Source organism: Melitaea cinxia, chromosome 12 (genome assembly GCF_905220565.1).
Source record: "Melitaea cinxia chromosome 12, ilMelCinx1.1, whole genome shotgun sequence".
NCBI classification, from domain to species: Eukaryota; Metazoa; Arthropoda; class Insecta; order Lepidoptera; family Nymphalidae; genus Melitaea; species Melitaea cinxia.
In genome coordinates this window covers 9,303,523-9,318,791 of record NC_059405.1, presented here as the reverse complement: position 1 = coordinate 9,318,791, position 15,269 = coordinate 9,303,523, and the positions used below count along the sequence as shown (strand labels likewise).

The following is a 15,269-nucleotide window of genomic DNA, read 5'->3' as shown; positions in this document are numbered from 1 at the left end:
TTTTATTGTTACTTAAAAAAATAACAATTGCATTGTGACTAAAAATAATACATAGATTTTACTTAAAAACCTCCAAATAAGTTATTAATAATTATGATTATTATAAGTTTTATAAGAAATAAGACGACACATTTTTTAACATTATTGGGTCTTTTCGTTTACCTTTTCAGCGGCTTGTCTTTCTTTCAAACAGTCTCTCACAATCTTGTGAAAAGACAACTGTATCCAGACCATAACAGCTCTTAGTAAACTCAAAGAAAATATCTGGATCAGGACTTGTGACACACTGTCAATTGTACCACAGTACAAAAGTGACAAAAGGTGACCACTGAATCCAAACGTTGAGTATCTTTTACCTTTCTGCAACAGAAATAACTTATCAATTAACATTTATATTAAGAGGACATTCTGAATTAATCTATTGTGGTGTGAGACAGGCGGCGAGTTGTGAAGAGGGGCGAATTTGGTGAGGAGAGGAGAGTCTGAGATCTGATCAGACAAGAATTTATTTCCTACTAATAAATTAATAATTTCTTTAAATTATTATATTTGTGTCTTTTTAGTTAGACAAATAACGTAATCGATTCAATTAAATTTTCAAGTTCAATGGTTCTAAAGTCGCCACTTATGTTTTTTTTTTTTTACTTGACCAAGCATAACTTTTATTGGGCTACTCCCCGAATTTGATCTTCGATTAAGAGGCGACGAAGAAGCGCGCCTCGCAGCTTGCTTAGCATAGGCACGGGAAAGAGCAAAGTCCACATTTTTTAAACTTTCTTATTATTATTTTTATTAGTATTACGGTAATAATAATTATGATATACTTTTTTGAAATTCTTGTATTGAGCCATTTAATTTGATACCCATATTATAGTATTCAAAAAAAAAGTTTTCATTAACTACAATGGAAAGACAAAACGTGCTTTACAGCGCGACAATTTTTTCGAAATTGTATGTTCGTACCTTAGTCGGTATTAATATTAATTTTTAAACCACACATAGTAAGTATATATTAGATTGTATAGGACTAGATTAAAACAATAATTTATTAATTGTATTTATTCTATTAAGATCTTGGTCTCAATTTAGAATTAAGGCAAATATTTTTAATCATCGATAATTGTGTTTGCTCGCAAACGAAAAAAAACCGACTTCAATTACATCGACGAGTAATACAACGTAGATCGACGAAAAAATAGTCAAGTAATTACGCGTTATCAAAGATTACTCAAAAAAGTAGTTATCAGATCTCAATAAAATGTATATGTGACCACATGAGAAACATCAGCTTTCGATTAAATTAAAAAATTATTAAAATCGGTACACCCAGTAAAAAGTTATTGCGGATTTTTAAGAAGTTCCCTCGATTTCTCTGGGATTCCATCATCAGATGCTGGTTTTCTTATCATGGTACCACACCTGGGATATCTAAACGCTTCAGCCTGTAATATCCCACTACTGGGCATAGGCCTCTTTCCCCATGTAAGAGAAGGATCAGAGCTTAATCCACCACGCTGCTCCAATGCGGGTTGGCGGATATATTCCCTACTATGAGTAACGATCGCTATCAGGTGTACATGATAACAACCGGGATCGACGGCTTAACGTGCTCTCCGAGGCACGGTGAGGAGACCCTGGGATATCTACTTTCCAACAAATAAAGAATTATCAAATCGGTTCATAAACGACGAAGTTAACCCCGAACATACATAAAATATATATATATATATATATATATATATATACTAGTAGTGCCCGCGGCTTCGCCCGCGTAAAAATCAGTGTGTCACAAAGTTTTCCCAGCAAACTTCCAGTGAAACTATCATCAAAACCGGCTTAGCCGTTCCGAAGCCCTCTCTCCATTGGTAAAACCGCATGAAAATTCGTTCAGTAGATTTTGAGGGAATCGATCACATACATTTTTGGAGACTTTGTTTTATAATACACTAACTGTTATCCGCGACTACGTTCGCATGGTTATGAAGATATGCATTACTATTAAGATGTTTAACGCAAATTATTTTTTGATTTTAGTCACTTGAAATGCTTATCACACTGGGTAACTTTTTAAAAGACCCAATTTAGTATAATTTAATAGTTATATTTATAAAACCTCTCTATACACCACATTTTTAGTTTTATTTTCAGGCTGCAGTATAAATAACCTATCAGGCGAACTTATAGCTGCTGTATATGTTTCATACAAACTATCATCCCCAATTAAACCCCCTTAGCGATGGAATATCACAAAATGTTCTTAACAGTAGTCTACTAACTATAATCTACCTCCCTGGCAAATTTCATCTTTGTCCATCCTGGATGGATGGGTCCATCAAGCGGTTTTTGAGTTCTCGCGATGAGTGAGTCAGTGACCTTCCTCTTTTATATATATCTATAGATTACGATGCATTATTTGGACAACTCTTCACCATCTATAGAGCATACATTTTTAATTTCAAGTCTCTTACTTCAAAAACATAGCACTTTCATACAAACTTCCAACCCCCGTTTTACCCCCTTAGGTGTCGAGTTTCGTAAAACCCATTCTTAGCGGTAGTTTACGCCCTATAAGGAGCCTACCTGGTAAATTTCAAGTTTGTAAGTGTTATAGTTTCGGAGAGTTTGTGATCAGTGAGTCAACCTACGATCCCCCGTTTTAACCCCAAAAAGGAGTTGATTTCTAAAGATACATTATTTGGACACTTTTTCACCATCTATAGAGCTTACATTTTAAATTTCAACTCACTTCAAAAACATAGGACTTTCATACAAACTTCCAAGCACCGTTTTACCCCCTTAGGTGTCGAGTTTCGTAAAACCCATTCTAAGCGGTAGTTTACGCCCTATAAGGAGCCTACCTGCTAAATTTCAAGTTTGTAGGTGTTATAGTTTCGGAGATTTCGTGATCAGTGAGTCAACCTACGATCCCCCGTTTTAAACCCAAAAAAGAGTTGATTTCTAAAGATACATTATTTGGACACCTTTTCACCATCTTTAGAGCTTACACATAGGACTTTCATACAAACTTCCAACCCCCGTTTTACCCCCTTAGGGGTCGAGTTACGTAAAATCCGTTCTTAGCGGATGTCTATGTCCTATAAGGAGCCTACCTGCCAAATTTCAAGTTTGTAGGTGTTATAGTTTCGAAGATTTCGTGATGAGTGACCTTTCGCTTTTATATATAATATAGATATAGATATAGATATAGATAATATAGATATATTTTTTGTAAGTAAAAATTTTTTTTCGTTTTGGCGCATTCAAATAAAAGCTTGTTTTTTAAAAAGGTTTTTTACTTTTAATTTTCATCTTTAACATCATCTTATGTATAATTTTTATTTCAAAACTATATCTATACTCTATACAAATAAATAAAATTGGAGTGTCTGTTTGTAATACTAAAATAACCGCTTTTTGCTATATGCATATGGATGTATACACTATATATATATCAAAAAATATTTTTTACAATTTTTGTCTGTCTGTCTGTCTGTTTGTTCCAGCTAATCTCTAAAACGGCTGGACCAATTTTGACGGGACTTTCAGTAGCATAATAATAAGGAGTAACTTAGGCTGCTTTAATTTTAGAAATTTATTTATTTTATGTATTATATTCTGGCAAGAGACCTGATGGATTGACGTTGGTTCCCTGGGAATGGGGACGGGCGCTTTTGTGGGACGCAACCTGCGTTGACACACTTGCTCCGTCTCATGTCAGGGAAACAGCTTTAAAAGCGGGAGCCGCAAGAGAAAAAGTTGAAACGACTAAGCGGCACAAATATTCGTCACTAATTCTAAATTAAATCTTTATGCCGTTTGCAGTCGAAACACTTGGACCTTGGAGTAGCAGTGTTAAAAAAAATTTAAATGAGATAACTTCTCGCCTTATTGCCTTCACTGGTGACAAGAGGGCTGGTGCATTTTTTGCCCAGATAATCGGCATAGCAATTCAACGGGGAAATGCTGCCAGCATTCTTGGCACATTTCCACGCGGACATGATTTATACCAAAACTATCTGTAAATATTTAGTTCTTAAGTTGTGAATTGTAAATATGTATAATGTTCAATAAACTATTGTTATACCGTCAAATCTGGCAACTTTGCCACTTTAAACAACTGTTACAAAATCAAAGTTAAATTTCAACCAAAAATCAAACGTGTGAAATCACAGAAGTATGTATGGCAGATAGTATATTTATCAAAGAGTACATAGATGTAAATGTTTTTGAAATAAAATAAAGGATATTTTGGCAAGGGTTAAAAAAATAAAATGGCAAAGATACCTATACCATCTGGTAACTTTGCCAAATAAATTTTATTTCCTGGAAAATGTAAATTCTACTTATAACATTAGTAAAGAATCATCAATAGTTTGGATACAATACTTAAGGAATATGACCCATAAGATATATTTATTATAAAGTAAACCACAGAGTTATTGGCAAAGTTGATCACCCTTTTCTGAGAATTTCATAGAAATTCCGTGAATACGTTCAGGGTTGACAATGAAAAAATATTATGTAGGTATTTATTTATTTTATTACTTACGAGTAATTAAGTACATAGGAACATACAAAGCACCAATAAAAGTTTTGTCAAAAACGAAACATACGAAACTGTAACATTATTATAAAAACAAAAAACAATACTATAGCATTATATCGAAGAAAATATTCTTTATACCAATAAATTTTATTAGGAACAATTAATTATGTCATTATTTATGCATTGTTTAATAAGTTGTATCAGTAAACAAATAAAATGTAAAAATGTTTAAATCGTTTAAAAAAAAAAAAAACAAATTCTAGCAAATATTATAGGAAAAAAAAATTACTGGCTTTCATAATCGTCAAATAAATAATCAAATATTTAGACAGCCTTAAAAATAATGTTCATCACATTTCTCAACCAAGTATTCTCGGTTTTTTTTCACTAAATTTAATTTTATAGCTTTGACGATAAATGAAGATGGTACGACATCATAATCTCTTTTGCAAACTATAAATCTTAAGTTAGGCTTTTTAACAGTCTTTAAATAATTAATCGAATAATATGTTTCTATTTCTTGTACGTCTATCTTCTCTATGAATCCTACGTAATATTTCCAATTATTACGATTGTAGTATCTAACTAAAACGCTTTGTTTTTCGTAAAATATGGTTTCTTTTTTATTTTCTTGTATTTCTGAGATCACTTCTTGTTTTTTCTCGTGTATATTATCAATATCTTCATTTTGGTTGAGATCCAAATTTTCAATCTCTTTCACACTTCCTTGTTTTTCATGTTTATTAATCTTTTCAGTTTCGAATGTTTTTATTTTATCCATATTAAAGTCTATAGCCGTACTTTCTTCTTTATACTGTTTATCCGTCTTTTCATTTATTTTACATTGTTCATTAGTCGAGTTCACACCTATATTATCAGCTCTTTCCTTTGTTCCAATATTGTTCAAGTCCGAGTGCATACGTTCTTTTTTCTCATGGTCATTTATACATTCATTTTCTTTTGTTTCAATTTCGCCCATATTGAAGAATAAAAAATTTTCAGCTTTTTCATTTTCATTCATTTCTTTATCATCTATATCCAATATTACATCATCTTTCTTACCTATATCGATATTTTTCCGTTCTGGTATATTCGTTTCGTCAATTTTTGAGTGTAAATCCTTCATTTCACTTAAACTGTTGTTCAGATTTGTATTAATTTCATCAATACCCAACACTTGCAATGTGTTGCTAATATAATAATCAGTCTCGTACTTTTTACTATGTTTTAAAATGGCACACAAAGCCATGTCTTCATCTTCAGACATGACCATTTCCTCATCTGAAGTATCTCTTAGTGAATAATTATCTTCATTTTCCTCGTCACTGTCATAATCAACTTTCCGTTTTTTTGTTTGTATTGGGGTTTTCTTTTCGATCACTTTAAAGGTCCCAGAAGTTGAGTGTACTGGATGTTTATATGGATTTATATTTTCAGTTTCTTTATTTTTTAAGGGGAGTTTAGATTTTGCATCTATTAATTTTAAATCAAGACTCTTACATTGATTTAAATCAAAATAAGCTTGGTTTTCTGGTGAAAGACGAACATCTGATAAAATAGTTACATGTTTTTCATTATTTTTTGGATTATTCAACTTTTTGGTTAATGTTTTTTGTTTTCTTTTTGCTCCATTCATAATTTTTTCTGCATCTTGACATGAAATCGAGCATCCAGGATCTATTTTCAATTTTTTGTTTAATACTGTTCTCTTAAGAGGATCAGGCGCTTTAGTTTTTTTCAAAAAATCTAAAAGTGCTGCGTCTATTTTGTATTTTGTTTCTTCTTCGTAATCAGGCAGTTTCTTAAGGACTTTTTGGGGGTTAAAAGGGACGATGCCTGTGGCTTTAAAACCTGATTTAATTTTATCCTTATCGAAAATTTCGGTTTTTATCAATAACTCTTTCAACAATATGGGAAAGTGAGTTTTATTTATTTGAGCCTCAGATGGATTTTTTATTTTATAACACGTTAGGATTCGCCGCCAGATTTTTTTTAATGGTCCGAAATAGGCCACATCTAATGGTTGAGTGACATGTGTAGAGTTCGGTGGTAAAAATACAAACCGTATATAATGCTGCTCACACAACCTTAAAATATTCACATTCAGATGACTCGACAAATTATCGCCAATAACGACTTTCGGTCCATCAAGCTTAGTAGCCCATGGAATAACGACAGTCCTAAACCAATCTTCAAATACTAAAGCATCAAACCATCCCGACTTCGTTCTATTAAATCTCGCTTCCGGTGGTCCACCCATGCACCATGAAGACCACAAATTTTCAGATTTGTATACCGTATAAGTAGGTAATAAAGATCCATCTGCACATGCGGCAAACATAATAGAAATATTACCTTTTGAATGGTTTAATATTCTTTCGGGATATTTAACTTTGCGTTTGAAAATGCATTTTGTTGATCCGGGGTTGTCGGATAAGTTAGTCTCATCATAGTTTAGAATATTTCGTGGAGGGACATCTAATACAGTGCGTTCAAGATTGCTGAAGTAAGTTTCGATTTCACCCACAGTTTTTTCCGCCCGTGCCTTCTTTATGTTCTGTACTGCTCGCTCAGTTAATGCATCCTTGTTTCTGCTTAAAAAATTTCTTACCCACCATTTACCTGGTATTTTATTGGAAAATAGGTAAGACCGACAATTTTTATTCAAATATTCAAAGATAAGTATACGTAGATCTAGTCGAGATAATGGGGAACCAAAATCTGCAGCGGCTGTTAAGACATCCACGATGTCCTTTTCCTCAGAGTCTAATAGACGTAACTGGCCACCGGGAAGTTTTGAATGAAGTCCCTTAACTTTATTTTCTATTGTACGCCGAGGTATAAGAAATCGTCTTTCTGCTTCCAATGAATTTATATTCTTTTTTTTCACCAGATCAACGGTTAACTCTAGCATTTCCTGGGTATAGTTTTTATAGTGTCTTGATCCTAGTTTTCGTCGGTTACGGCGACCCATTTCCTAAAATAATAGACAAAAATAAGTTACCACCTACTACTAAAGGGGCTGACAAAAGTCGCAGGATAAAGCTAGATATGGTTAATACCTACAGAACCGATTGTTGGTGGAAGCTTTCTGAGAGTTGATGTTTTAGAAATTATTATGGTTCTTCAAAGACAACTGTACAAAAGTATTTCACATAGCCATCAAAATTTTTCGTTTCATATAATATGTATTTCATTCGTGTTAGTATGAATATTATCTGTTTGCGTGTTGGTAAAGTATTGACTCTTATAAGTAGATATTAAGAAATAATTAAGTTAAACTAGCAAGAATATAAAGGTTTTAAAAGTTTCAAACTAGCAAGAATGTAAAGCTCTACAAAATAAAACTTTATTTTTTGACTGTGTCATCTACATATTACTTTTTTTTTAATCGTGTACAACCCTAGGTCGTCACAAAACATGGTATAGTTGCCATCTTATACTGGCCACCATAGTCTGGTAGCATTGCCAACAAAATTATGAGACACAATTCAAACGCTAGGGCATTTTTAAGGTAATCAATCTAATCCTCGAGATAAAATTTACATTATATCTGAAACTTACATACCTGGATCCGTTGCTTATCGACGAAAATGTTAAAAGTTCCTGAGCACTGAATTTTAAGGCTAGGTAACAGACTGAATTCGAATTGGAAATGCCGAAAATTGACTGCCGTGTTATTGCCCTACTCAAACAAATGTTGCCAACTGATAACCGTATTTTCCCTCTAAAATAGTTATAACATTAAAAAATATGCGTACAACGTTTTAGAAAGGATTATCTTTCGCACTCTGCTGGTGGCAAAGTTAGTAATCCTTGGCAAAGTTGCCAGATTTGACGGTACTCTTCTTTTTTTTGTTTTATAACTCTGCGAAATGAACCATAACTTTTTTGTTAAATTTCATGCGGACAAGTCGCAGGCAACAACAGTTATTATATCAATATGATTTTTTTTATTCCACATATTATCGGAATCAGCCCCTAATAAACAATATATAATTTATACAAAATAATGTATACCTAATGTATTAATTTATTTTGTTTAACTGAGGTAGAGCACAGCAGGAATAACTGAGGTAGGGCACAGCAGGAATAACTGAGGTAGGGCACAGCAGGAATAACTGAGGTAGGGCACAGCAGATATTTCCTGCTCAAAATATGGAGCAGCCCGACTGGGGTAGTACCTCGACCTTACAGAAGACCACAGCTAAATAATACTATTTTCAAGCAGTATTGTGTTCCTGTTGGTGAGTAAGGTGACCAGAGCTCCTGGGGGGGGGGGTTTGGGGATTGGGTCGACAACGCGCTTGCGATGCTTCTGGTATTGCAGACGTCTATAAGCTACGGTAATCTCTTACCATCAGGTGAGCCGTACGCTGGTTTGCCGAACTAGTGATATAAAAAAAACTTCAAAAACAAGGAGGTTCTCAATTAAATTGAATTTTTTTTATTAACACACTACTAGGTATAACTTTTTACTGGGTGTTAATCAAAAGCTGCTGCTTGTCATGTGGTTCAATTTATTATTTGATCGAGATCTGACAAGTATTTTTTGAGTTTTCTCAAATAACGCATATTTAATTGAATATTTCTTCAATTACCTATGTTACATTACTTGTCAATGTAAATTAAAGTCATTTTTTTCCATTTGCGAGCAGACACAGTTATTAAATAACACAATAAATCCTAACATTATAAAGCTTAAAAGTTAACCATTAACCAAGAAAGACTATAGTCTTTTTTTTTCAAATTAACACATGTAAAACCGCGAATCTTAACTACTTATTTAAATAAATGTATAAGAATAGATTTAAAACAGTATTAACCATTTCACTTAATTTCAATGATCTAAACAAGTCAACGTTACATATTCATGAAATATTTTCAAACAACAAGATCAGCAAACAAGCATACATCCCAGATGTTTCAATCGTCTATAGACTTCTGTAATACTAGAAGTAAGCAACCCACTAGCAACCCTACCCCGACCCTCCACAGGAAATCTGGCCACCTTACTCACCACAGGAACACAACACTTTTTGAGAGTAGTGTTATTTATTTAGCTGTGATTTTCATATTTATCTCAATTGTAAATGAGTTACCATCGCGTCCCTGATCATTTTTCTTCCTACTTCTTCAGGGGTAAGAAGACCTCCAGTGCCTGATATAAGCTTTGTTTCTTTAGGTTTTGTAAGTTCTTCAGCTTTAAATCCAGGAGTATCGGTGTCCGGGGGGAATGCAAGTGTCAGGCTCACATTAGTTCCTACTAATTCCATTAAGACAGATTCTGCTAGGCCTCGCACAGCCCACTTGGCTGCACTATACGCGCTGTATCCATATATACCTAAAACATTTTTTATGTTAGGTAATTGTTTGTCACAGCACTTTTTTGTGACTGTTGCACTGGCGGTTGCGGGTTTGATCCTTGCACATGACAAATGTTAGTATTGGCCATATAGATGTTTGGTGTGATCCCGATTGTTATCATGTACACCTGATAGCGATTGTTACTCATAGTAGGAATATATCCGCTAACCTGCATTAGAGCAGCGTGGTGGATTAAGCTCTGATCCTTCTCCTACATGGGGAAAGAGGCCTATACCCAGCAATGGGATATTACATGCCAAAGCTTTTTTTCTTGGTAAATTTTATTTAAAAAAAAGGTGAATTTTTTGTTTACTCTCAATAATTTATCTTATTAAAATAAAAAAAATACCTTCTAAATGTGTTACAAAGTTATTAACTAATAATATTTTTTAATACATTTTATGGAATGTTATGTTTTAACTTCTTTCAAACTAAATATTTCTTACCTATCAATGCAGCTTCCGAAGAGACAAATATAATAGAACCCTCGTTACGTTGTTTCATTCCTGGTAGAACATATCTTGTAGGATAGGCAGTACCGAAATAATTTAAATCTATCATATGTTTTATATCCCTAATGTCCATTTTCTCAAACTGCCCACATATGCATTTTCCAGCACAGTTAATTAACATAAATATTGGACCAACATCAACTTCCAACTGCGATAAACTTGACTCGATCAAGTCATAGTCCGATGTAACATCTAAGGCAACGTATTGAACTCTTTGCCCACTGAAAAGAGGGCAATGCTTTTGAACTTCATAAACGCTTGATTGAAGTCTGTGCTCATCGCGACCAATAACCGTAACGTTAGCTCCCAATTGAGCTGCTTGAACTGCCACAGCCTCGCCAATGCCGCTCGAGCCTCCCGTGACAACAACATGCTTACCCTTAAGATTTTTATAAACAGTTTTCTTATCTAAATTTCGATGTAAGATAATCACTATAACTAGAAAAAGTACAGCAAAAACGATTCCAATAAAGAACATCATTCTGCCAGTCGAAACAAGGTTATGATTTTATAACTCGCGCGTTAAAACAAAGAGTAAATAAAGGTGAAAGTCGACTACAGCGACTACTAGAACAATAGACTAAGCACTGGATACATAGATGACTCTGTATTTGTTAAATATAATATTCTAAGGTCTATACAAAGTTATAAACTATAAACAATGTTATATGTAGTGAATATTATTGTTGTTTTCTTATCTATGGGTCTTCTTGTAATCACGGTCTTATACGGTATACCATTAAACACCCATGATTGTAACGTCTATTTACTGTGTGAATTGTGTGTGAATTTCACACACTTACACAATACAGAATTACAGATTATATATGTCAAATTTTTATCAATACCTATTGATACACATACCTACCCCACCCTAGGCTGCAAAATAATGATATTTGTAATAAAAAAAATACTAATCGATAGATTTTCAATAGTTCAATTCAACTACGTTGTCCTTTAAAATTGCTCACCATAAATTATTCAATTATAAATCAATAAAGTCGTTGAAAAAAGTTAAATTTACTATCTTTACTTTTGGCGCTCAGATTCACTAATTTTGATTAATTATCGTTTGTTCGACTACTATTGTTCTATCATAAAAAAAGCTAAAATCTTAATTATTCATTATTTTTTATCTAGTAAACAAGCCATCACCTTACGCCTCCATCCTACATTACCCATATGTTGTCAGTCAGATTAATACGATGCAATGTAAAGTTTTTCTCAAATATATAAAGCATATATATAACGTATCGAACATGTATGTGAGCAATGAATTAATAATGATAAAATAATAATGATAAAATAATAATGAAATAATATGAGTTAATATAGACGTGAATAAATATTTTTTTATATATATTAAATCCTATTTAAACGGTATACTAGTCGACCTGGTGAACTTCGGACCGTCTTATTTTAAATTAGTTAAACATACTTTATCTTCGAACTGCTGTTTTAACTGACTTTATAAAAGGAGGAGGTTATCAAATCCTTTGGTTTTTTTAATGTATATACATCGATTACGCCCGGATTTCTAATCCGATTTACGTGAATCATTTTTTCTAAAACATACCAACACATTTAATGTTGTACTGTAGGAAGTTAGGAACTCGCCTGTGAAATGACATTATCGAATACAAGTTGTGCCCGCGACTATGTCTGCGTGGAATTTAACAAAAAAAAGTTATTGTTCAGATCGCAGTTATCAAATAATTTAAAAAATCTAAAATGAAAGCAGTCTATGTTATTCCTTATTACATCAACTATCTGCCAGTGAAAGTCCCGTCAAAATCGATCCAGCCGTTTCAGAGATTATCCGGAATAAACAGACAGACAGATAGACAAAAATTGTATAAAATGTTATTGTGGTATATGTACCGTGTATAGATCCATATGCATTTTTTTTATTATTATTTAAAAGTTTTTGATCCTCATTTGGCTTAAAGTGCCCATGCCTTTTGTTAATCATGCATGCATTATAATAATACAACAGGCGATTTTTCTTTATTACTACAGCTCGACAGTAAAACTAGGACGTGGTCCGACGCTGACGGTTTTTTTTTTCTTTTTTTGTCCTTACTAAATACTCTTTATGGAGAAGTCCGCTGCCGATAAAATGTCTATATAAATAAACACTAACAAAAAAAATAGAAAATGGCTTTCTCATTACTTATATTATCGTATTATCAATAATAATCAACGAAATTGATTAAAGTTATTTATTTTATAACTTTCCACATCTAATTTCTGTTATTTTTCACAGGTTTTACCATTTCTGTGATTTTTCACTATTTAACTTGTAATCCAAACAATTAACTTCAATGTTGAGTGTAATTATTACCACTGTTTTTATTAAATCCATAGAATGTTCAGTAAACTAAACACTCTTCCACAATAAGCATTGCTTACTGGAATAGACAGCACTAAACACAATTTTTTAAAGTAATTTTCTACCTTATTGCATTACCTACTAATAAAATATGTCTCCTTTTTTAGTGAAAATTGGGAGTCTTTTATAGAAGGAGTTTTCTCTCTGAAATAAAATCTTTATTCTAAGTACTTAATAGCTTGTTTGAAAAACTACTCTACTTCTTTATAAAATTGTTCCTTTTCAGCATTGGATACTCTAATCGATATGGATCTGTTCTTACTGCTAAAGAATTTATCTTGCATTCGGTTGTTCATTGCTTTGAGTTGGCTAGTAGCTTTCTCATTACAGTTTGGAAGTATGAGGAACATGGTGATTGAATTCCTCATCAACCAATGAAAAGGGAGGATACTCCAAGACGGGTGTTGTGTCTAGCGGGCTAACGCCCCGACGGTTGTTGTCGGGATCTTGTATATATACTTAATCACTTTGAAAACTCTGATAGCGCGATGTAGCATACGTCAGTTTTCTCTAATTACGTAGTTTGTAGTCGTTCGTATTTCGCGCGATAGATGTCGCTACAACAACATCTTTTTTATACTTATAGACAGTTGCAACACCAGAAGCATCGCAAGCGCGTTCCTAACGCTACCCCTAACCCCCACCTCAGGACACCTTACTCGCCACAGAAACACAACACTGCTGGAATTATTTAGCTGTGTTTAATTTAATTATGTATCAGTATTATTAAATTCGAGGTACTTCCTACTATTAGTATGCCGTGTGGTGTCGGACGAGTAGAATAGCACCACCCCCTTTCTTCCCGTGGGGGTCGTAAAAGGCGACCGAGGCATAAACCTGGCTCAAAATCATCAGGGTCCTGGAGAAGGAAAACTTCATTTGGATCCCGGAATGGGGTCTCCGTCAAGCATTCGTGGCATAGCTCTAAAATGTGAAAGACTCCTGCAGCCGAACTGGCTCCACATATATCGACTCGTCGTTCCTGTGGGCCTAGCCAGTGAAGTCGAGAGGGTAGTGCAGAGCTTAGGCAACTCTGCGTTTTCCTAAAGAGTCCCCTTCTAGGCGACACAGTGTCTGTCTGACCCTGTCTAAATCGTCTGTAATAGACGGAATAAGGCCAAGCTCCAAATTTTGAGTAGGATATTTCCTGCTGTGCTCTACCTCAGTTGCATAACAACATTGCCGGAGCGCCAATTAGCAACGTTTTGTTTGACGGAAATTCGGAACTAAAATTATTGTTTTCTAAACTGAAGTTGTTTTTCATGAGCTTTTTTCTTTGTCGGAAGTCGGAAAGATATACAATACAATACAAATACTCTTTATTGTACACTATCAGAGAAAAATTTTACACGGTAAAAGAAAATATAGACATGTACAAAAGGCGGTCTTATCGCTAAAAGAGCGATCTCTTCCAGACAACCTCTAGCATGAAAAGGACATGACTAAAGAATTAGACGGCATGGGGGTGTACATACATAATATATACATATATATATATGTATATATATATATATGCATACATACACACATACATATATATATACATATACATACATACACATACACACATACATACACATATATATATAAACATAATATATAAAGAATATGAAAATACGAATATCAATACGACAGAAGAGAGGAAGGACCGGCTAAAGTCATTGTCAGTAATATTTGTAGTAAATTAAATTTATAAACTTATAATGTGACTCATAAGTTTAAATAGTGTTTCTTTAAGTAACTTTTAGAAGTGTCTAGTGATTGTGCCCGCCTTATATTTACGGGTAAAGCATTCCACAACCGAACAGCTTGTACCGAAAAAGAGTTAGTATAAAAAGAAGAAGTATGAGAAGGAATAGGATATACAAAAATTCTGGAGAGTCCCGCAAAATCCCGACGGCAAACCAGGCAACCTTAGATAGTATTGCGCGCGTATTACTTTTGTTTAGCAACCAGGTCCAGGAAACGTCGGGCGTCTAAAAAACTTAATAAACCGTGATTAAATCCGAAATAGTTGATCAATAAAAAATTTTTTTTTTCATTTTCTTATATTTATAAAAGTAATGTCATAGCGTTCTATGTGCAATAGTGAAATGATAGTTGATTTAGTATATTTGAGTTACTATTAGTATGATAACTTACAAGAATATATATTTTTACAATAAAATGTGCCAAATATTTTTTAATTATACTACTTAATGTCTTAATCACATAATCCAAGTTATTATGCAGCATTTTGTCCTGTCAATTAAATTTGGAAATTAATAAAAGATCCGTATAAGATCCGCGAGAAAAGTGGCGGGCGCGGATATGGATACGGACCTCATTTTTCCAGCGGATATTCGCGGATATGGATACGGATACGGATATCCTGAACATCACTACTTACAACCTCCACGGCTGCATGTTTTAACCATGCCGCCATATTGCGAGCAAACATCTGACACCTCCA

General features: G+C 33.6%; 1 protein-coding gene across 1 annotated transcript; it reads right to left on the bottom strand.

The window, feature by feature from the left end:
• Nucleotides 1–96: 96 nt before the first annotated feature.
• Nucleotides 97–10,906, bottom strand: LOC123658307 (3-ketodihydrosphingosine reductase). Its single transcript, XM_045593745.1, has 3 exons — nucleotides 10,360–10,906; nucleotides 9,649–9,890; nucleotides 97–360 (listed from the first exon to the last, which is right to left on the bottom strand). The coding sequence occupies exons 1-3, from the start codon at nucleotides 10,904–10,906 to the stop codon at nucleotides 142–144; spliced, it is 1,008 nt and encodes a 335-aa protein (XP_045449701.1). The 3' UTR covers nucleotides 97–141.
• Between the last annotated feature and the right edge of the window lie 4,363 nt (nucleotides 10,907–15,269).